Source organism: Heptranchias perlo, chromosome 15, assembly GCF_035084215.1.
Source record: "Heptranchias perlo isolate sHepPer1 chromosome 15, sHepPer1.hap1, whole genome shotgun sequence".
Classification (NCBI taxonomy): domain Eukaryota; kingdom Metazoa; phylum Chordata; class Chondrichthyes; order Hexanchiformes; family Hexanchidae; genus Heptranchias; species Heptranchias perlo.
In genome coordinates, this window is record NC_090339.1 from 8,730,951 (window position 1) to 8,755,564 (window position 24,614).

General features: G+C 39.8%; 1 protein-coding gene across 2 annotated transcripts in view; it reads right to left on the bottom strand.

Annotated features, from left to right (window-relative positions):
- LOC137332857 (MICOS complex subunit MIC27-like) overlaps positions 1-24,614 on the bottom strand; it is a 61,991-nt gene that overhangs the window by 22,623 nt on the left and 14,754 nt on the right. Inside the window, exons 1-4 of one of the 2 annotated variants that reach the window (XM_067996819.1) lie at positions 20,228-20,250; positions 17,329-17,433; positions 12,136-12,255; positions 1,522-1,576 (exon numbers count right to left, since the gene is read on the bottom strand). In XM_067996819.1, the coding sequence (XP_067852920.1) occupies positions 1,522-1,576; positions 12,136-12,255; positions 17,329-17,433; positions 20,228-20,230 (283 nt within the window). In that variant the 5' untranslated portion in view covers positions 20,231-20,250. Of the gene's footprint in view, positions 1-1,521; positions 1,577-12,135; positions 12,256-17,328; positions 17,434-20,227; positions 20,251-24,614 lie in introns of those variants that run through there. The other variant, XM_067996818.1, reaches the window with a different exon arrangement.

The following is a 24,614-nucleotide window of genomic DNA, read 5'->3' on the forward strand; positions in this document are numbered from 1 at the left end:
CAAAGCTATGTTCAAGTTCTTTTACATGTGCTGAAGTTGATGCTTCATCCTGTGACTCTTAACTTTTATCAACTCATGGGCTCCCCGGGGCTTCATTCTGTTTCCCATATTGTTTCTTCTTCATATCAATAATCTCTTCCACTCAATACAAATCTATGCACTCTTTTGCTGATAATTCCACTCCACATTCATTGATTTCTTTCAGATTGCACATAACCTTTATCCTGCTCACAATGCAATGGTTGAATCACAAAGACAGATCTCCTCTACACTAGGTAGTGAAAATGGAAATACATTCTTTATAAACAGAGGAACTCTTCCCCATAAATCTTGCTCTTTTAATTTTTAAAAGACACAGTTTCTTCATGTCGCTCATATGTCTTAACAGTTACCACTTCTTACTTTTGATGGCTGCACTTAGTCCATCTTCATATATTGACCTCATTATCCCCGCTGATCTCAAGATGGACTTCCCACATCTCCTCCAGTTCTAAAACTACCTCAAAGAAACTTGATTTCCTTTTTTTTGTGCCGTGTACTTCTTTTCCATCCAATTCTCAACTCTTTAAAACAGCCAGTCTGCCCAAGATTGGACTATTCCTCCAACATCCGGGGAAGATCTACCAGCACCACGCTTGACGTAACACAACAAAAAAAAAAACTTATCTGGTAGCAGATATTCTTTCCCCATATGCTGCAGCCTTTTGTCTTTCAGCATTTTGTTGTTACTACGGACATCATTCTTTCTCTGTACTTTCCACCCTTGTTCTTACCAAGCTCAAAATATGTAATTCTACACATTCTAACCCTCTCTTCATCCTCAGTGTTGAAAGACTTATTGAACTGTCTCCTGGTAAACTCATTCCTTCCCCAAAAAGCAGTGGCATATCTTACATCCATCAGTCATCTCATCACCCTACAAGAGTCAGGCTTTTGAGACCCCAGCTTGAGGTCACATGACCTTGATTTCTCTCTCCACTCTTCCTTTCAACCGTATTGTCCTCTACGATGGACCTTGGCTCTTCACGGGAAAAAAACTTTTTTTGTAAGAGTTCTGCTTCAACTCAAAAAAGTTAAAAATTGCTGTAGTCAATACATTTCCCAACAGGGTTCTGGGTCAGTCTATAATTTTTATGGTCAAAGTTTTTAGTTCAAAAGCAGTGCCATTGTTAAGAAATTAAGTTGTTTTATAACTTTTCTTTCCTATATTTAAATCATGGTGTGTAACATCTGATGGCATAGTGTAAGCTCATTTATTAATCAAAGATCTAATGCTTATTTGACATGCAGACAGAATCCACTGATGAGCATTTATTAAAGGAAAACATCTCCCTCCCACTGCAGGTGACTCTGCAAGTACTGTATAAGCTGCAGCTGAGATATATGCACCAGGAGGTCCCAGGCTGATCAGTGTTGAGTAAGCCAGTCTCAGACAGGACAACAGTGGGCCTGCTCCAATTGGCTTAAGTGTCCTCAAGCTCTGGAAGAAAAAAAAATTAAAACAAACATAATCACTCTTACCTTTCCCAAATGCAATAGTATTTTCTGCACCAGTTTTAATAGCATCATATGCACCCTAGAAAAACAAAGAAAGTCAAGGATAACTAACTGTACTTTAAAAAAAATTAGACAAATAAAAACTGCACATACTAGAAATATGAAATAAAAATGAAAATGCTTGGAGTGAGTAAAGGAGGTGCAGAGGAAGTTGGTGTTCCTTGGATGAGCAGAGAAATTAAAATGAGACTTATGACAAATCTAGGGCTGACACAAAATGAAATTAAGCAGAGTATATAAACTATAGAGGGGAAACAAAAGAGAACAGAAATGCTAAGAGTAGGAATAAAGATAGATAGGCAGGTAACATAGGGAAGCTTAGAGACCTTATAAATAGATAAAAAGTAAAAGAATAGTTAAAGGGTAGGGCTAATTAGAGATGAAAAAGAAAACCTTCATTTGCAGGATGAAGAAAAGGCAGAAATACTAAAATGAGTACTTTTGCCTTGATTTTCACAGAACAATGTGGTAGCAGGAAAGAGTGGGTATACGAGGAAGAGAAGGAGCAATTAAATAGGATAGCTACCGATTAGCAAGTGGTGGAACTCAAACTGGAAAAGGCACTGGGCCTTGACATTCACCTCAAAATGCAGCAGAAATTTGGATAGGAAATGGCAGAGACTCTGGCCGTAAATGTTTCAAATATCTCTGGATTATGGAAATTGTGGCAGAGGCCTGGAGGATTGCTTATACCACACTTTTGTTCAAAAAGGGAGAAGTGGATAAACCAGGTAACCATAGACCTAACAGTGACAATGGGCAAGTTTCTAGGAGGTCATAAAAGGCAAGTTGGAATCTGATAAATTTAAGAGTTTTTTGAGGAAATAACAGATGATCTGAGAAAGGAAATGCAGTGGATGTTGTGTATAAAATTAAGGCACACATTATTAAAGGGAATGTAGCAACATTGGTAGGAAGTTAGTTAAAGGACAGAAAAGAGCAAGTAGTGCTTAATGGAAGTTTTTTGGACTGGAGTGATGTAAGCAGTGGTGTCATTGTTGGGACTATTGCTCTTCAAACAATATACAAATAAAGTGATCTGGACTCAGGTTTAGTGGGCGCAATGTCAAAATCTGCAAATGACAAAAATAGGGAGCATGGTTAACTGTGAGGAGAACTGTAAATGACATCAGGAGGACATAGACAGGTTAGTTGATTGGGCAGATAGATGCCAGGTGAAATTTATGGTGAGTTGGTACATTTTGGAAGAATAAAGAGAAGAAATGTATTAATAATGGGGAAAACTTTAAAAGCAGAGATTAACGGGCTCTGATACACAAGTTTTTAAAATGAAGCAACACAAAATGACAAAGACTCATGCCATAATCTAGATTGGCACTTTGATGCAGTACTGAGGGAGTGCTGCACTGTCAGAGGTGTTGTCTTTCAGATGAGACAATAAACCGAGGCCCCATCTGCTCTCTCAAGTAGTCATAAAAGATCCCATGTTACTATTCGAAGACAACCAGGGGAGTTTTCTGTGTGCCCTGGCTAACATTTATCTCTCAACCAACATCACCAAAGAGATTATCTGGTCATCTAACGTGACTGTCTGAGGGACCTTGCCATGCGCCAACTGGCTGCTGTGTTTCTCTACATTACAACAGTGATTACACTTCAAAAGTACTTCACTGGCTGAGAAGCATGCATGAGGATGTAAAAGGGGCTATATAAAATAAGTTTATTCATTTTGTTTTTTTTCCCAGGTGCAGCATATGCAGAGACAAAGGATTGTATTTTGTCTCTTGTTCAACAGGGCAACTCTTGCTGGCCCAGTTCCAGAATTCTCATAACATGACTCACCCTCCAAATATTCCATAATTCAATTAAGCACTCTGCCCAGACAACATAACCTAACCACACAGATCACCCAAATCAAATAAAACCAAGTTGCTAGTATTAAGAGCAAGACTCAACAAGTCAACAAATAACAAGCACAGAATTGAGATTGACACTTCAGTGCTCTATCGTCGAAGGTGCCAATTGTCAGATGAGAGATTAAACGGAGGCCCAAACTGCATGGTTCAGGTGGATATGAGAGATCCCATGACAGTACCCGAGAAAAGTGGGGAGTATTCTTGGTGTCCAAGCCAATATTCCTCCCTCTCACCCAACGCCACAAGAAGATTATCTGGTCATTCATCTCATTTGCTGTTTGTGGGACTTTCCTGTGTACAAATGTACAGTACCGTGTCCTCGCTTCCCCCATTTCCCAGAAGATGGGTTTGGTGGCACAACGTAGGCAGCCACCTGCAAGACATATTAAATGAGGTAAACATGGCCCCCCCGTTGTATCTCACACCATTTGCCTTGTTTGAATATTGGACGCAAGGACTGTGTTAGGTCCTGGTGCTGGTGCCAAGTCTTCAAAGCTTGGCCGAGGGAATTTCAGAACTTTTTTTTTTTGAAAAGTAGAGGGGCCTGTGCAATTGTTCTCAGAATGTGACTGTACACAGACCAAGAGGAGGGCACAAAATTTTCAGGCAGCAATTTTTCTGCCCAAGTTTAGCACGACTCCCCAATCTGCACCTCCAGCGTGATGATCTGGGGGCTGGATAATCCCAACCCACTAAACATGCACTCCCATTGAAAACCTAGGCTCTTGTTTTACTGTAAATGATTTTAAAAATTCAAAGACCTGCCATCGCAACATACTCGTACATTTGCGTGATCGAGGATTGAAAAATCTGCAGGCAGGATCTACTATTTTTAATTCACATTACAAAGATGACTGTCCTACTGCTCATGGAAACACAAGGAATAACTTATTAGTTTATGAACTCTTAGCACAGAAACATAGTTACATCTTTCTCCACTTAGGCAAACCCACTTACCACAATTCTCTGTAAATCAATATCTTTAATAAGAACTGAAAAAAATATATAAAGCAGAGACTGAATTTATGTAAATAAAGGAAACTGGACATGACTCACTGCATTGTAATGCTCACACAGTAAGTTACTATGTCCACAAAATATTACAGCTATGGCCTGAATGTTAAAATATTAAAATAATTATTATTTTCAAAGCAACTGGGTTCAAAGCTTGTAGCAACTCATTCATTGCATATTACTGTTGTCATGAATAGTTACAAGCCTTGGATTTAAAATTCCTTAAGAACAATGGCATCATTCAAAAGATTCATATCACAGTTCTAATTTTTGATTGAAAGATTGTGCACAACCACAATGTGTGAACAGGGTAGTTCAGAGAGAAATGTTTACTTTCCTTTATTTTAGTAGACCATGTTGATTGACATTTTTTTCAATTCTTCTTCAAAATAGATTAACTGGTACATTGTCATTAGCAGATCGGGTAAATTCAATCTGGTAATGATATTTCTGGTTTAAGAACTGTATATGTATGAAAGTTCAAAGGTTGTATTGGTGAGCCAAAACCCAATAAGAAAGTGTTGCCTCAGTTGGTAACAAATTCCCCTCAGAGTCAGAAGGTTGTAGGTTCAAACCCCACTCCAGGCTCTATCAGATGAGACATTAAAACAAGACCTCACCTACCTGTTTAAGATGAATGTTAACAATCCCATGGAACTGCTCAAAAAAACAGTAGGGACTCCTTTCCTTAACCAACATCCCCAAAGACAAGTCATTTTTTGACCATGTTGTGGATAATTGTATTGTCGTTTTGGCTTTGACTGAAACTTGGCTCACAGGTGGTGACACCTTGGCCTTTACCAAAGCCTCCCTGCTTGGATACATTTTCCACCACCCACTCTGCCCACAGTGGTGGCATGGCACTGGTCAACTCACACCTTGGTCTTTTCCCCTACTTTCTATTCCTTCAAGCACCTTGCCCTGTTCCAACCTTCTTCCCTCTCCTTTAAAATCCTTGCTGTCTACTGTACCCGCCAACCCCAAGTTTCTGTCCGATTCCTTTATTACATTGGTGCAGTGTTTTGGGATGTTTCGGAGGCATGACAGGCACTATAAAAATTTAAGTTTTTTCTATGTGTCAAAAATTGTTACCAATATTAACAGATGAATGCTTAGCATGTTCATATGACATTCACCATCTGCTACTTTAAAGCAGGTGGTAATCTGTTTACTTTAAACTGGTAAATGCCTCAGCTAAAATAACAGAATGCAACACCAACATGTTAAGTGTTTGTCTGTTAATAGTGATGATGTGGAGATGCCGGTGATGGACTGGGGTTGACAATTGTAAACAATTTTACAACACCAAGTTATAGTCCAGCAATTTTATTTTAAATTCACAAGCTTTCGGAGGCTTCCTCCTTCCTCAGGTGAACGAAATGAAATCCTCGAAATCTGTTAATAGTACCAACAGTAATTTTGAAGTTTACGTTCCTTCTGCAAAACCAAATTTATATGATCACTGTTATTTCAATAGCTGTCCTGTGTACATGACAAAAAGGATAACTGAGCTGTCCATTAACAAAAGGTTATGTTTTAATTCAGCAGGCAACTCAGTGTTTGTGCTGGGGAAGCAGGGACTCAGTGTGCAGCACTCCTACATCATCTTCAAACACTACAGCGTTCTGAGAACGAGTGGGCAGACTGCAGCGAGAGCAATGAAGCCAATACACAAGACAGGCATTCATGGAAATAAAAACTATCACAAACAGCAGCAGGTTGTAAACTGACATTTTTCATGAGGAACATGCATCTACTGAGTTTAGTTTCACCAACAGAATTTCTCAAACTTTTCTGAGAGCACACCTTAAAATTGTTCATGTAAATTTATTTTCCTGCAGATTGCTTTCTACCATCTCCTTATTAACCTTATAAAAGGTCATTTCTCTCAAGATCTTATTTTAATAAAAAAATACTTTAGGTATGTTTTATAGGGTAGTGTGTTTTAATTTGGTACTGTTGTCCATCACAAAATTGGTGAAATAAAAACACTCATAACATAATCTACAGTTAATACTCACTACTTGTATAAATCCTGGGGTAAAATTTTAAACAGAATCAATAAAGACTTCAACATAGACAGCAAGAATAAAATCAGATGATGTTAAGAGTGCAAATAGTGAAGAACAGTTACACCCTTCACATGTGAACACACACATTCCCTACGCTGGATTTCATCGCCAATCCTGGTTTCCAGCATTGAGCTGGGAAACATGCATTTCATTTCTAAAAGCACTTCAGAAGCTAAGATGATATATTTGTAAAGTGTAATCAGCATGTATTTGAAAATAGTGCTGGTTTATCAGCTCAGTGCTGGGAAACTGGCATGGAGAGAAGATCCATCAGACAGTCCTTTATTCAAACATCCCCCTTTGTTCTTCTGCTGATAATGTAGAGAAATACGTAGGAGGCCATTTAGCCCCTCAACCCTGTTCCGCCATTCAATGAGATCCTGGCTGATCTGTGACCCAACTTCATATATCCACATTAACCAAAGATATTAAGGGATATCGGGCTAACAAAAATCTATCAATCTGATTTAAAATTAACAATTGAGCTAGCATCAACCGCCATTTGCGGAAGAGGGTTCCAAACTTCTACTATCCTATGCACGTAGAAGAGTTTCCTAACTTCACTCCAGAAGGTCCTGGCTCAACTTTTTAGGCTCTGTCCCCTAGTCCTAGACTCCCCAACCAGCAGAGAGAGAAACTATCTACCCTCAGTTCCCCATAATATCTTGAAAACTTCAATCAAATCACTCCATAAATCTTCTAAATTCCAGGGAATACAACCCTAGTTTGTGTAATCTCGACTCGTAATTAAACCCTTGGAATCCAGGTATCATTCTAGTAAATCTACGCTGCACTCCCTCCTAAGCCAATATATCAGGTGTGGTGCCTAGAACTGAACACAATACTCCAGGTGTGGTCAAACCAGGGCTTTGTATAGCTGTAGAATAACTTCTACCCACTTGTATTCTAGGCCTCTAGATATAAAGGCCAGCATTCCATTAGCCTTTTTGATTATTTGCTGTACCTGTCCATGACATTTTAATGATCTATGTACATGGACCCCTAAGTCTCTTTGGATCTTCACTGTTTCGAGCTTTTCACCATTTAGAAAGTACTCTGATCTATCCCTTTTAGTCCAAAGTGGATGACCTCACACTTGCCTAAATTGAAATCCATTTGCCAGTTTTGCCCAGTCACTTAAATCTATTAATCTAATTTTATGCTTCCATCTACATTGCTTACAATGCTGCCTATCTTGGAGTCATCAGTAAACTTGGATATGTGGTTCTCTAGCCCATCATCTAAGTCGTTAATAAATAGAGTGAATAGATCCCTGTGGGACACCACTAGTCACATCCTGCCAATTTGAGTACCTGCCCATTATCCCTACTCTCTATCTCCTGCCACTCAGCCAACTTCCTAACCAGGTCAATAATTTGCCCTCAATTCCATGAGCTTCAACTTCGGCTGACAGTCTCTTACGAGGGGCTTTATCGAATGCCCTCTGGAAGTCCATATAAACAACATCCATAGACATTCCCCAGTCCACTACTTTAGTCACCTCTTCAAAAAATTCCATCAGGTTTGTCAGGCATGACCTACCCTTTACAAACCCATGCTGGCTCTCTCTGATCAACTGAAAATTTTCAAGGTGTTTAGTCACTATCCTTAATTATAGACGCTAGTAATTTCCCAACAACAGATGTTAGGCTAACTAGTCTATAATTCCCTGGTTTCCCTCTCACCTTTCTTAAACAGCAGAGTGAAATGTGCAATTTTCCAATCATAAAGGAGTGGTTCCTGAATCGAGAGAACGTTGGAAGATTATAGTTAGGGCTGTAGTAGCGCATTTTGGGAAAAACAGTGAAAGGAACTATTCCTTAAATTATAAAGATTTTTAACCCCTTCCTCGGTTGTAAGAATATTGGAAATTGCTCAGAGGTGCGAACCAGTAGTGGTCACCGCTCATTAGATTTAAATTCATGCACTAAGTTACCGCGTTCTTTTAGCAGCAACTTCCTTGAACTCAGACTTCAAAAAACATCAGCGTTCCTTCCCAGGCTGTGTGAGTGGTAAAAGGATCTCTAAGGCCCCTCAACCAATCAACATGAAGCAAGCCATGCTGTGAGAACCAGGAAGTGCAGCTCATAGACAAACAGTGCAAACTAAAAACACAGATATGCCCAATAAGATATTATGAAAATGACAGAAAGTGAAATAAAGAGGATAAAATTAAAAAGTGAAATAAAAACAGAAGGGAAAAGTAAAAAAAAGTTTAATTTTTTTAATTCATTAAAATGTCCAAAAACTATTAAAATCAGGAGTAATGAGACTCCACATTTTTAAGTTAATTTTTAGTGCCAGAGGTTGTTTGGCAGTCATTAAGACTTAGACCTAAAAAACTGAGCATACCTATTTTGTGGCAAGATTAGTTCGTTTCCAGCTATCAGAAGAGCAAGTTGGTGCTGGTCTGTTGATTCCATTGATTGCAGCCGGCGATATCCCTTTAAAGCAAAGCTGTCACATCGTCGGCGAAGCAGGAAGAGCAAGTTCCGGATTTCCACGTTTAACTGTGCACGTGTGGTTGCCAGAACTTGCTCCTCCATTTTGCCCTTAGTAACAGTGAGCACTGTTAGGCTCACCACTATTTTAAAAGCAATTTCTGAGCCATTGTTAGTTCTCACATAGACCATGACCACTGGCTGCTTGGCTGACCCTCGTGTCTATGTGGCCCTTTCCTTCCACTGTGACACCAGGGAGGCAACATACCATTCTAGACTATCTGTTTATACCCTGATCATCAAGTTTCCTACCAATCTCTTCCTATGCTTATTGCTCTACAGGCTCATGGTCCATTCCTCTCCTGTCACCATCTACCAGCCCTTTCCTTAATCTTCCTGTCACCCATGCTCTGGAATATAAAACTTTTGCCCCAGCCTGTATACTGCGTAAAGCATTAAAGTGTTTCTAAAGTTCAACAATCAGCCGTTTCAGCTATTGAGCTGATGACATTTGGAACGTACTGCATTTCACTAGTCTTACAGTGGTATATACTATGTTTTAAACGAATCTGCTCCTCTGTGGCTTTAAAATTTACTGTCTTTTGCTCTTTACATTCATCAAAATTAAATGCAAGCAGCTTTTGTGAGGGGGGGGGGGTTGAATGGGGAGAAAAACACTCCAGTAATGGATTGCTGGGGCTTTATTAAAAAGGAAAAAAAAGGTTGCTGCCCCATTTCACGCACAGTGACCCAATTCAATGTGCAAATTATGGAGTAGGCGTGTTAAGGAAAATTCTCAGCATTCATCCACTCCTTGAGGACAACATGGGAGCCAGGAAGACACTGATTCTACTAGGGTCGGTAGATGCCTGCGTTGTTTCTGATACATTAGAAGGGGGAAACCACTAACTCACTGTTTAACAGAAATGGGGAGATGTAAAAAACAGACATCGGAGCTGACAGAAATTTTAAATACTACAAAAAGTGGGATAGAGAGAATGAAAAATCATGAAAGAAAATGTCAGAGAAAGCAACAAAAAGAAGTGAAAATGGAAGAATCTTTGTTAATTAATGTTCACTGGAGCAAATGTATGTTCATTAGAGAGTATTTATTGCTACTATCAGAAACCATCTTTAGGGTGGCAGGCCTGGAGTACTGTGAGCAGTTCTGGGCACCGCACCTTCGGAAGGGCGTACTGGCCTTGGAGGGAGTGCAGCGTAGGTTTACTAGAATGATACCTGGACTTCAAGGGTTAAGTTACGAGGAGAGGTTTAGAAAACATTTCTTCACACAAAGGGTGGTAGAAGTTTGGAACTCTCTTCCGTCATCGGCAATTGATTATCAAATGCCTTCTGGAAGTCCATATAAATAACATCCATTGACATTCCCGTCCACTACTTTAGTCACCTCTTCAAAAAAATTCAATCAGGTTTGTCAGGCACGACCTACCTTTCACAAATCCACGCTGGCTCTCTCTGATTAACTGAAAATTCTCGAGGTGTTCAGTCACCCTATCCTTAATTATAGACTCCAGCATTTTCCCCACAACAGATGTTAGGCTAACTGGTCTATAATTCCCCGGTTTCCCTTTCTCTCCTTTCTTAAAAAGCGGAGTGACGTGTGCAATTTTCCAATCCAGAGGGACAGCTCCTGAATCTGGAGAACTTTGAAAGATTATAGTTCGGAGGGAAAGAATTTGCAGGCCTACGAGGATAGGGTGGGGGAGTGGGACTAGCTGGATTGCTCTTACATATAGAGCCGGGACAGACTCGATGGGCTGAATGGCCTCCTTCCCCGCTGTAACCTATGATTCTATGATATATCATAGGTCTACCATATGCCTCCATAAGTCTGATTCCCGTCTTCGAGAGCAGTAGAGGATCACATTAAGTTTAAACGATGAAGCAAATTTAATGGACAATTGAATAATTTAATAGTAAGCTATATATAGTGGAAAGTCTACTATTTAACTCCTTGAGTAGACAAAAGATCACAACTCAAAAAAGAACAAGTTAGCCCTTTGTTAAAATTTTTTTTTTTTTAAAATGGGACTTCTGCATTTTTTTTTAAAACCACTGTGGGAGGATATATTTATGTAAATTATTTCTGGAAAATTTTAAACTACTTTTCTCCCCCTCATGAATTTCAAACTGTCAGGTTTCTTAGAGTTTTTAAAAATTCAAATGAAAATCACCTTTTTAGATATATCCCAGAAAATTATTAAATACTTAAGAATCTTGCATTTACCAACACTCAAACTTATGAAAGGAACCATCAGTCATATACAAACTAAGCCAATCACATGGCATTGTTTAAGTTTGAATTATTCCTCTCTGCAGCCTTGAATCAATAAAACTTGCAATACTGTATGAAATAAACTTAATGCAGGAAACAGAACTGCAGTTGTTTTTTTAAAAAAAACTCTAAGTTCTGTGACTGGAAGTAAATCTAGAAGCAATAAGCCAAAATTAGGCAAACACACCTTATTTTTAAATCACATCACTCCTTCCTTTCAGATCGGACACTCAAGTGCCATTGATGTTGTGTTTGTGAGGATCAAAACTGTATTCATTCATAGTACAGTGCATTGACGTTTCCATTGCAGGAAATGCAACAAAGTTGTATAACTATACTGTGTCCTTGTAGAGCCATGTAACTACACTAATGGATTGTGGAATATACCCCTTGAAGTAGGGATACAGCTTCTGCAGCGCCCAAACACTTAAACATTTGTTTTTAACGGCAGCATAAACCGTCTCATGGCAGTAGCTTACTACTTAGATGAAATGACTGGAAGCTTCCCCCCCACCCAGCCACCAAGGTCATTCATTTGGCTCAAAACAGCACCAGTGCTGTTGTGAGGAATCGGTATGAACTAAAAGCTCGAGAATAGTCATCAAAGGCTGGCATTAGATAATAAACTGTGTGTGTCACAGATTTTTAAATTATTTTACTGAAATAATTTTTACAGTTTTTCCAACAAAAAAAAGGGATATTAATTTGAATAAAAGTGAAACTCTTATGTTTAAGGGATTCTATCCTGACTTTGCCAATTTCAAATGATCAGCATTGTAATACTGAATCTTGTTGCAACAATACTTGCAAAAATATTTTATGTCTCAAATAATTCTACAGTACACAGCACAAGTAAACACAAAAGGATTATACACTACCTTGCATTGAGCAGCATAAGGTTGAACTGTTTGTCTCACAACAGAAATCCCCTCGAGAAGCCGACCAGGCTGTTCAGTTACGTACTTAAAGTTTGTGTAAGGTTCATTGTAAACTGAAAGCTAAAAAAAATAAATAAATTACATTCCAATAAAAAAGTAAGATTTTTGTTAAATATAAGTTTGACAGTGAGCATCTCCTTTTATGGAAGTAGGTTTTACATCAAAAAAAAACTTAACATGATAAAATCTTTATTTAAGATACAAAGCTAGTTATTGTTTAAATCAATCATATTAAAAAGTTAGGGTGGATATATAAAAAACGGAATAGTGCCAGAGGATATTTAAAAAAGGGGAGATAGAATCAATCCAGGGAACTATAGACCAGTTAGCTGAACATCAGTGGTAGAAAATCCAATGGAATCCCTACTCAAGATGTACGAAAACATCTAGGAACCAAAAATATAATAAACAGTAGTCAGCACAGATTTCAAAAGAGGTCATGCTTGACCAGCGTTATTGAATTCTTTGATAAAGTAACAAAGGATAGACAAGGGTAATGCAATAGACGCAATATATTTGGATTTTCAAAAGGCCTTCGATAACCGCATAGCAGACTCATGACTAAGGTCAGAGCATATGGATATGGAGTCAAGGGACAAGTAGAAGAATGGATAGCAAGCCGGCTACAAAACAGAAAGTGGGGTTTTAAAAAGGTAGTTACTCAAACTGGCAAAACGTGGGAAGTGGTGTTCCACAAGGACCACAGCTGGGACCACTGTCGTTCACCATTTACAAACGATTTGGACTCGGGAATCGGAAGTACAATTTCAAAATTTGCGGACGACACTAAATTGAGGGGTAGAGTCAATACCAAGGAGGACTGCGACAAAATACAGGAAGACATTAATAAACTTGCAGAATGGGCGTGTAATTGGCAAATGAATTTCAATATAGATAAAGTGAGATATTACATTTTGGTAGGAAGAGTAAGGGGGCCACATACAGCTTGGATAAGAGTCTAAATGGGGTAGAGGGACAGAGGGATCTGGGGGGTACAGATAAACAAATCACTAAAAAGGTAGTGCCACAGGTTGATAAGGCCATAAAAAAAGCAAAACCAAGCAATGGGATTCATTTCTAGAGGGATAGAGTGGAAAAGCAGAGAAGTTACATTAAACTTGCATAGAACCTTGGTTAGGCCATATTTGCAGTACTTTGCACAGTTCTGGTCTCCATATTATTAAAAAAAAGATAGAGGCACTGGAGAAGGTGCAAAAAATGATTTACTAGAATGATATTAGAACGGAGAGGTTATACCCATCAGGAAATATTGAGCAGGCTGGGGTACTTTCCTCTAGAAAAGCAAAGGCTAAGGGGTGACCCGATAGAGGTCTTTAAGACTACAAAAAGGTTTGATAGTGTAGACGTAGATAAGATGTTTCCACTTGTGAGGGAGACCAGAACTAGGGGCCATAAATATAAGATAGTCACTAATAAATCAAATAGATAATTCAGGAAAAACTTCTTTACAGAGTGTGGAACTCGCTACCACAAGGAATAGTTGTGGCAAATAGCATCGATGCATTTAAGGGGAAGCTAGATAAACACATGAGGGAGAAAGGATATGCTGATAGGGTTAGATAAAGTAAAGGGGGGAGGGAGGGGAAGGAAGCTCGTGTGGAGCATAAACACCGGCATGGCCTGTAGAAAATAATACATACACACACTCCCTATTGAACTACTCTGGAATTACAAACATTGTAGCTGTGTACAAGTGCGCTCAATTTTGAGATCTGTGGTGTGCCCATAAGCAGTGGGGGAAAAGAAAAACTGCAAAGAAGTGTATTTAACTCCTTTCTTTATCTCAACTCTCCAGCCTGGGCGTTATTCAAAATATAAATACTTTTATGTTCCCTCTGCCACTGCTGCAATACAGAGTTTTAGCGATGCTGGATCATTAACACTTGTCTTGCCACATCCGGTGGATTGTTAGAATAAGGTTCAGAAAACAAGTGATTTAACAGATCTTGAATCTTGATGTTCATTTAACAAGTCAACATCCACAAAAATGATATAAACTATTTAGTACAACACCTTACTGACATCTACTATTGGTCCTCAAGTGTAAACAGAGGCTTATGGGAGAGTTGCTAAGCTTTCATTCTCCAGCTATGTCTAGTGGAGTGTCCAGGTGCTCCAATTAATAAAGGATGTGGAGGTCAGAGAGCGTTGTAGTGCAAGTCAAAAGTGGAGTCATTTCCATAGTACGGCAGCTCATACTCAGTGCTGGTGTATGAAGCTAAAATATGTAGGACAGAGAATACTTTGTGACTTGAGCAGGCAATAGGCTCTATCGCTTTTTCACGCCATTCACTGAGTATTGCCTACTGACCTCAATTAGTAAGAAACGGTAAGTTTTTTCCATTAATTTTGTATCATGCATCTAAAAAGGAAGATTGCCAACCAGTCTGGGGAAACCAAATTACTGAATACCATGTGACCTTCCATATACAAGGGCAAAAGTGTGTGTATGAGCTAGTACAAGGTGAACTCCAGTTTTCAAAATAGTGTCAGATTACGTTACGTTCTTCTCTAGAACAAACTAAATACGCATCTCCCTTCCCCAACCCCCTCCACCCGCAACTTCCATTTTGATTAATAGGGAGAAAATGACAGAGAAAGAAAGAGATTGTATTTATATTAGCATCTGATCATGTCTCCCAGAAATGGCTGAAATGTGCTTCACTTACCATGAATTGCTATGAGGTGCAGTCATTTTTATGTAAGTAAATTCAACAGTTATGTTACACATAAGAGTATCCCACAAATGACAATGCAATGAATATGCAGTGATTCTGTTTTTGGTGGTGCTCGTTGAGGAAGGTTGGCCCGGACACTGGAAAACTCACTGCTCTTCTTAGAGCAATGCCACGGGGTCTTTAATGTCCACCTGAACCACAGGAACAGATAGACAGGACCTCGGTTTGAAGACTCATCTGAAGGACGGTACCTCTGCTAATGCAGTATTCCCTCAGCACTACACTGAAGTGTCAGCCCTGGATTAGGATGTGAACCAACCACCCTGTCGAGATAAGTCAAGCTAACAATTGATGAAACAATGCCAGCATCTGTTAAACCCATCACCATGCTCACGAGTCTCCAAACCACGTGACTGAAGAATCCACATGGGCAGAGTTTCTGTTTGCCCAATATGGAATCCAAACTCTCTCTGCGTAGGAACACATCCCACCAGAGTTCAGACAGCTTATTTGCAGGTTGTCAGAACCAAAGCATAAAAAGGATCACAAGTATATGCAGGAGTACAGATTGATTTTAAACAGTTAAAGCCACACAGCTTACCATTACAAAACACTGATAAACATCCTCCTTCTTGACTTGCTAGGATCACACTATCAGTTTGGGCACGGGCTTGCAGAGTGGGAAGAATCCTAGCCACCACTGACAGATCCACTATTGCATGTTCCATTAATTTGTTAAGCTGGCTGGTCAGTCATCAACACTGTCCTAGACTACTGCAAATCTGCCTGGCTAAGGTATCAATTACAGAGTTTTCCAGACAGTTGAATCTGTTCCCACCTTCCATTGACAGGAATGACATTTTCCTTCCAACTTGGCTCCAAACAGACCCCCTCTCCCTTCCCCCAGATTGAATGGTCATTAAACAGGCAAGGATGAACTTGAGCCCTTGCTAGGCAGACAACAAATATCAGGAACTCCTGAGAAGCAGCATGCAGAGTTAAACAAGTCACCACAAAAAGTATAAGTGCATTAGCCCAATCTCCTCAATGCAACAACATGCCCCATTAAGCAGTTAGAGGTGTAGAACTTATAAACTGCTCGTCTCTGCAGCCAAATCATGATAGGCACTGTACATTCAAGCAGTTGTTTTTGCAAGCCCAACTTTCCTCATCAGCTACATGATGGAAGTCTGCTTTCAGCATGATTTGAGGACCCAGGCAGGACAGTTTGTGACGTGCCAACAATATCTTGATGTCCTAGACTTCCACATCCAATGCCAGACACCAGGCTATTTCAAATGATTATCCAGGTACCCAGGTATGGAGCTGTGGCAGTGTTATGCCACAGGGTGCTGAGTGACAGGTCAGTGTAGACTAGAGTCCTCCCTCCCTGCAACCATTTCTAACTTACAGCTCATTTATAGATCTCGCACATACCCAAGAGTTCCGAACTATAAAGGAGTAATACTTAGACACATGATTTATATGCCACGTTTAACTTGCATGGGGAATTTGATGTCATTGAAGAAAGACCAAAGCAGCTTTACCTAGTGTCAGGCTTGGCTCAGTAATAGCAATGTCACCCAAGTCAGAAGGTTGTGAGTTCAAGAGTTTTGAGTACATAATCTAGGTTAGCACTTCAGTGTAGTACCGAGGGGGTGCTGCACTGTCGAAGGTGCCGTCTGTCAAATGAGACGTTGAACCGAGGCCCCGTCTGCCCTCTCAGGTGGACGTAAATGATCCCATGGCACTATTAGAGTATGCGAATTTGAAGAAGTGTACAAATTGGCTGCCGTGTTTGCCTGCATTACAACAGTAACTACATTGCAGAAAGTATTTTATTAGCTGTAAAGCGCTTTGGGATGATGAGGTTGTGAAAGATGTTATAATTAATACAAGTTCTTTCTTTAGAATTGCTTCAAGGAATTTGGTATGAATACCATCCACGCTTGCCACCCAACCAATAGCTAGGCAACAAAGCTAACTCATTCATAAAGGACTTCCACTATTGGCTTTGCCAACCTCCCTGCACATGGGTCCTTACTACGTCTGGTTGTATTGGTGGTCTGGGTGAACACATTCTCTTACTGCTGAATCCTGATGTCATCATACTGACAGGAGCCATATCACCCAGTTGCAGAAAGTAACTGAAGTTGGGGAATGTTTCATTTAATGGAACATATCTCAGGCTGCAAGATCTCAAATTAAATGGGTAGATTTGTTTTTTTGCAGGTAGGTTACAAAACAATACAAACGATAAAAACTGTGGGAGTTGTTCGGCTCCAGTATATACCTATCACCAGAAAATGTTCAATAGATCTGGTGGCTTCACAAATTCAAATGAAAATGATTTTTCCACATTATATAAACACTAAATCAGAGTAGGTTATGAAAACTTGATGGGAAATTCAATAAAGCAGTAAAAAAAACTCACCTGTTCGGGCTTGATTAGATCCTTATCCTGTTGACTTTTGCTTGAAGCATACACTCTGAATGAGACCAGCCCCAGGCCAGCTGGAAGAGCTGACAATTTGACAACCTGGGGGAATTAAAAAGAAATGACAATATTCACTCACAGCATTCCTACTAATTGAACTCATTTTTCAATAATCACCAACAGTTACATCAGTTTATTCTCGACCTCAATCTTGAAAAAAGTGCCTCAATAATTCATGGTGCTGCTTATTATTTTCCCAAACTTAAAAATCAACAAACAAAAACCTTTCTTTGCACAGTGCAAATGTCCTCTTCTTTTCCTATTTACATCCCGTTTAAGCCAAAGATAGGCTTCCAATCATTACTTCACTTTGGGAGGATCATGCGATAGCTATGGAACAAGTAAGTGGAATTCTTTCCAAAGTGCCAAACACTACAATCCAAAATCATAAAAGCATGAACAGTGCCATTATGCAATTATGTTGAAGCCAAATAAATGAGCTTGTTCAGTGATTTATTTTAATTTTAAAACAATTGTAAGTGACTAAGTAGATGTGGAAGCCCTCACTTATTCTATCTGTTTGACCCTAACCAACAATGTGTTGCCTTACCTACTGTAAATTCACATCTGAACTTTTGTTCAAAATTAAGAACGCAAAGACTGTTGAGATTTTTCATTTGTCTCTCAGATGTGGCTTGTTTGAAAAGCAGATTACATTGTTACATGTTAGTTGGTACAAAACAATCAGTTCTTTTATTAACATACCAAAGAATTTTACGTAGGAGCAAAACTATTGCTGCTGAAAATGTGATTTTGCTCTTAACCTACTGTGTTACATTCAAACATTTTCAAGGATAATATGCAACATGGCATTATGTTTTCAAAAAAGGCAACAGCACGTTGCGATTTGCTTTGTAAACATATGGTACTGTATTGCAACTATGATTTTAACATGTCAACACTGCAGTGTTAACAAGGGATTTGCATGCTTAATATAACCCTAACATATATTGCACATCAAGGTTAATGGATATCAACGAAGCTCCATATTTAAAATATACTTAAATATCCCAATTACACAACACATTTGCAGAGATATTTAGTGTTGAATAGAAGGCTGCATTTGCTCATCTGGGAACTTACTAACTATAAAGTGTGGTTTTTGTGCATGAATTTTCTTGCCTATATTCCTGCAGCTAAAGCTGTTGGATAACAGCACTCGCAGCTCTCCAAATGAGCAACACACCAAAAAAATTGCTTCAAGTCAGCAGCAGCAATATTCGGCTTAGTTATTTAATTGAAGTCAGTGATCTTCTTGAGGAGAGATCTGAACTACAGTGTGCTGCATTATGGCAAATACAAAAAGGTCACATTTTGTGGACTCAAATGTAGAGGGACAATAAAATCATTCCTCTGTGCAAAGTTACACCCCTGGCATCTAATTTTTACAATAAAGTAAAATAATTCACTGGGAAGTGTGAATTCTGTTAAATACACTGCCTCTGAATCCTAGTCCATTCATACTCAAAGTCACTCAAGTTCATCTCAATCAAGTCGTTTCACAAGAACTGTTTCAAAGGTGTGAAGCTGACCATCGTAAAAAGGCAACATCCTGGCCAAGCTGGAGCACTGTATTACTTTCTTTACTACACTAATCAGTCCTCAGGACTGGAAATACCTTAAAAGCAGGATATTTAAAAGCAGGATTTCATTCTTCTGTGCAAGAAAGTGACCCTCAGTGTCTCCAAAAAATTTTTTCAATATTCCTTCACCTAATTTTACCAGTCTATGCCTTTGAAGTCAGCATCGAATAGCATATTTTACACAGCCCACATCAAAGCCAGCTGTGGCTCCACTGTTACCTTCCCCTAGCACAGTAATTCACAAAGTGCAGACATACATACACTCAACAGCCTAGCTACACTGGAATGTCTCACATCTCAACATGGCTTATTCCCCAAGATCCCAGAAGAATGAATCGTACTCTAGAAGTCTTCCAATGTTCATTTTTATCTATGCCACTCACTTGAAGGAATGAAGTTGCATGGTCTCTTGTGGCAATGTTACAAGTATTTGGTTTAACAGTTATCTAATCACAATCTCCAAGCTGCACTACCTCAATCCACAAAACCCAATTTTAAATTGGCAGTTTTGATAGCTATAGCTTTGTGATATTACAGACCCACAATAGTGAGTAGTCCACTTTTGCCATTTACATCCGAACTCCCTTTCTCTCCATCACCATTTCCTGGCTGTAGATACAGCTGCCTTTTAGAAAGATTGGGGTTATGATGTTGCCTCATGTCTCAGTTGGTTAATGCACTTCTATGCTGACTCATACAGATCTGGTTTGTGTAGTCAGCTCTTCAGATTTCACAGTAGTAGGGAAGCTACAAATGGCCTTAGTTTCTTTGGATAGTGAGAAGGGGGAGAAAAAAAATCACCAAGATTCCAGTCCAGTGACTCTTGCAGGAAGCTGCATGCGAGAGGTCAAAAGAGGACAGAGCCAGGCTAGTGATGTACATGGTCCAATGCTGCAATGTCTAGGCTCACACTATAAATTACCACTTGGTGAAGTACTGGAGGGTGATGGACACTGCAGTCAGCTTCCAGAGGAAGGAGAAACTGGTGTGGGGACACTGTTAGGAACAATAGGTTAGGGACACATCAGTCCAAGATACAATAACAGCAGCAATATGATCTTCCTCAAAGAAATTTTGCAGATCCCCTGGAGTTTCTCATGGTATTGAAGGTCCTTCCTCATTGCAGAAGTGAACATTAGGTGCTACCAAACAACTGGTCAGCAAAGCCCTCTCAATAGTAAACCAGGTGCTATTTGCACTTTGGGGAAATTAGAATATAGATGTCTTTTCCAGAGATGAAAATTGCAGGATACCATTTTATACTGTACTAGATGGTCTTCAGTATGGAGATGTAGCACTGGAGGAATCTCCCAACTCTACCCATTTGCCTTTCTCGAAGATCAAATTCCTGGGAATTCTGTCCATTTCTCATCATGGAGGCAAGCTTTCTGAAGTCCTTCCAAGGTTGTCCTGACAGCTCCTCTGTTGCTTTCTAATGCGTTCCTATGAGTTCTGGTAAAAGTTAAGGAGGTCACATATCTCACATTCCCTCTGCGCAAAACATGTCAGTAACAGTAGCAGGTTTTCTGTGTGGCAGTACATCAGGCCAAGGTCTTTCACTGCAGGCTATGCATCTCATTCCAATTGATTATAGGCCTAAATTTAATGGGGACCACCCAAATTTGGAGGTGTAGTGAACAGTGTGGAGGATAGTGATAGACTTCAAGAGGACAAAGACAGGCTGGTGGAATAGGCAGACACATGGTAGATGAAATTTAATGCAGAGAAGTGCAAAGTGATACATTTTGAGAGTCAATATAAACTAAAGGGTACAATTCTAAAGCGGATGCAGGAACAGAGACACCTGGGGGTGGCAGGGCAGTTGAGAAAGCAGTTAAAAAAGCATCCAGAGAAGCGCAAGGTAATGCATTTGGGGAGGGCAAACAAGTCAAGGGAATACGCAATAAATGGGAGGATACTGAGAGGTGCAGAGGAACAAAGGGACCTTGAAGCGCATATCCACAGATCCCTGAAGGTAGGAGGACAGGTAGATAAGGTGGTTACAAAAGGCATAGAATACAAGAGCGGGGACGTTATGCTAGAACTGTATAAAATATTGGTTAGGCCACAGCTTGAGTACTGTGTACAGTTCTGGTCACCACATTACAGGAAAGATGTAATTGCACTAGAGAGGATGCAGAGGAGATTTACGAGGATGTTGCCAGGGCTGGAGAATTTTAGCTATGAGAAAAGACTGGATAGGCTGGGGTTGTTTTCTTTGGAACAAAGGAGGCTGAGGGGAGATTTAATTGAGGTTTATAAAATTATGAGGGGCCTAGATAGAGTGGATAGGAAGGACCTATTTCCCTTAACAGAGGGGTCAGTGACCAGGGGGCATAGATTTGAAGTAATTGGTAGAAGGATTAGAGGGGAGTGGAGGAGAAATTTTTTCACCTAGAGGGCGGTGGGGGTCTGAAACTCACTACCTGATAGGGTGGTAGAGGCAGAAACCCTCAACTCATTTAAAAAGTACTTGGATGTGCACTTGAATTGCCGCAACAGGGCTACAGACCAAGTGCTGGAAAGTAGGATTAACCTGGATAGCTCTTTTTCGGCTGGCACGTACACGATGGGCAGAATGGCCTCCTTCTATGATTCATATGGGATCCTGGGCTTTATAAAAAGGAGGCATAGAGTACAAAAGCAAGGTGGTTATGATGACCCTTTATAAAACACTGGTTCGGCCACAACAACTGGAGTATTGTGTCCAATTCTGGGTACCACACTTTATGAAGGACGTGAAGGCCTTAGAGAGGGTACAGAAAAGATTTAGAAGAATGGTTCCAGGGTGAGGGACTTCAGTTACATGGATAGACTGGAGAAGCTGGGGTTGTTCTCCTTATAGGTGTACAAAATCATGAGGGGTCCAGATAGAGTGAAACTCTTCCCATTGGTGGAAGGGTCGAGAACTAGAGGACACGGATTTGAGGTGATTGGCAAAAGAACCAAAAAAGGCGACATGAGGAAAAACTTTTATTTTAAACTCAGCGAGTGGTTATGACCTGGAATGCACTGCCTGAAAGGGTGGTAGAGGCAGATTCAAAATCGAGGCTGTCAAAAGGGAATTGGATAAGTACATGAAGGGAAAAAACCTGCAGGGCTACGGGAAAAGGGCGGGGGAGTGGGACTAACTGGATTGCTCTTGGAGAGCTGGCATGGGCTTGACAGACCGAATAGCCTCCTTCTGTGCTGTAACCATTCTATGATTCTAAATGGATTGTCAGACTCTTGCGATTCCTCTTCAGACATTTGCATCTCTAATTGCTCAGAGTTAAGCTCATAGAAAGCTTGAAAAATTCTACATTAAGCCCATATTTCTGTTTGGCATCAGCGTTTCACATCATGAACTTGGACAGGTACCTCCTTCTGATTTGCCCAATATTTAGGATTTCAACCAGTTACTTGACATGCCCAGCCCAATGGAACTTACCTAATTCACTAAGGAACTTATCAGCGAAATTAACCTCTGGCTTTAGACTAGACAGCAGCATCTAAGTATAACTAATATATACACGACCTGTAGGCAGGGGATGGGGTGTTGTATGAGTTACAGTACTGAATCTTCTAAGAACATAGGCAGATGTAAACTAAGGCTAACTGTCCCTTGTCCAGAACCATTACAGTCCTTCGCGTTACAAAACCTATATTGATTATTACTTTCCAGTAATGGTGGGGTTGTTCTAACATCCTTGAGTGCGCAGTAAGACCTGTTCAATTGATTTGCTCGAATACTGCTCATTCATGGATTAAATCCATTAACAACAGTAGATAACAAACGTGGCTTCAGTCACTAGGGCATCTCACCAGGGACCTGATCTGCCAACAAGACTTTCAACTAGTTGTGTGCCTTGCACAAGTTGAAAGAGGGACAGCCATTAATGAATATCATCAGTTCTACTTTACAAAACAAGTACTCAGATATGCAGGGTACTACGTTGCACCTTTTGTAAACGAGACTCTGCCTATAAATTACATTAATGGAAAATTTGGTTTTAATTAAGCAACTTGGTTTTTAGCATCTGACAAATCTCAAGTCCTACCCACCTCCAGTTAGCAGTTTTGTCTAAATGGTTAGTTAAGAATCCGTAGAACTGTGTTGCTCCTTCTACCGCGCGGTATCAAATTTTTGCACTGGTCCACGCATTCTTATACTGCTTAGTATTCAACTTTCGAGTTGGAGACCCCTAATTAGTGAAATTACTGTTGCACGTAACAGATAAAAAGGTGACCCAGATAAATAAATGACATGTACAGTATAATCAAACTACACGAGTAAGTTGATTTTAAAAAATCTACTTGATCAAGCAGAGAAATTCATAAATCGGACAGCACAGGAGGTGACCATTCGGCCCATCGTGCCTGTGCCAGCTCTTTGGAAGAGCTATCAAATAGTCCCACTCCCCTGCTCTTTCCCCATAGCACTGCAAATTTTTTCCTCTTAATATATATACTACCCTTTCAGGCAATACATTTCAGATCATAACAGCACACTGCGTAAAACAATTTCCTCCTCATCTCCACTCTGCTTCTTTTGCCAATTACCTTAAATTTATATCCTCTGGTTACCGACTCACCTGCCAGTGGAAACTGTTTTGCTCTATTTACTCTTTCAAAACCCCTCAATTTTAAGCACCTCTATTAAATCTCCTCATAAACTTCTCTGCTCTAAAGGTGAGCAACCCCAGTTTCTCCAATCTCTCCAAATAACTGAAGTCCCTCATCTCTGGTACCATTCCTGTAAATCTCCTCTGCAAGGCTTTAAAATATTAAAACATATTGTATATGAGAAGTACTATATTTCATCAGTCACTTCAAACATTTTACTAGGGGAGAGAGATGACGTGACTGACCAACCAACCCAACATCAATAAACCCATCGTAACTCTGTGTAGTTGTCATAACAAGATTAAACATTAAAAAAGGAACTCTGACATTTTTTTAAAAATACAATAGAAACTTTGGGGAGTTCATGTCCAAGTTCTAACTAAACAATATGTACGTTTAAAGTTTAGGGCAGTTATTTATAAATAATATTTTTTTGTAATTCAGCCTTACAATTTGTTTTCATAATTTTTATTCCTTACTCCCTCCTTCACTGAGGCAGTAACTTCTGCTGGTATATGGCTTCACTCACGTCAATGGCCTCTGGTATCTTATGCAGACTGCCATTATTCATGCGTGCACCAAGATGGTGAGTATCAGTAGACTGTGACTGTATGAATGAACGACAGCTGAGCCTGAACACTTTCCAGCAGGAGTCACAAAATGTGATTGTGAACACGAACTCTGGCTGATTGTTCTCAGTCGCCCTCAGATGTGGAGGGAACAAAGATAGAGCCTGGGACCTTCCTGGTTTATAGTTTCCAATATTACACTTCAGTGCATTTTGTAGCTTTTTATATTATATTAAAAATCTTGCCTCAGCACCCACTTCCAATCAACTTATTCCATTATAAATTTACATGTCCATATTTACAATGGAATTGCCAAGTAAACTCATCATGCTGTAATTACACCTTCCCCCAGTGGAGCTATTGAAGCATCACCACTGGCAAAAGGGTGTAATAATCCTGTGACAAGTCTATATACGCACTTTCCATTACACATGTGACTGTATGAGTTTATAGTGAAAATATATGA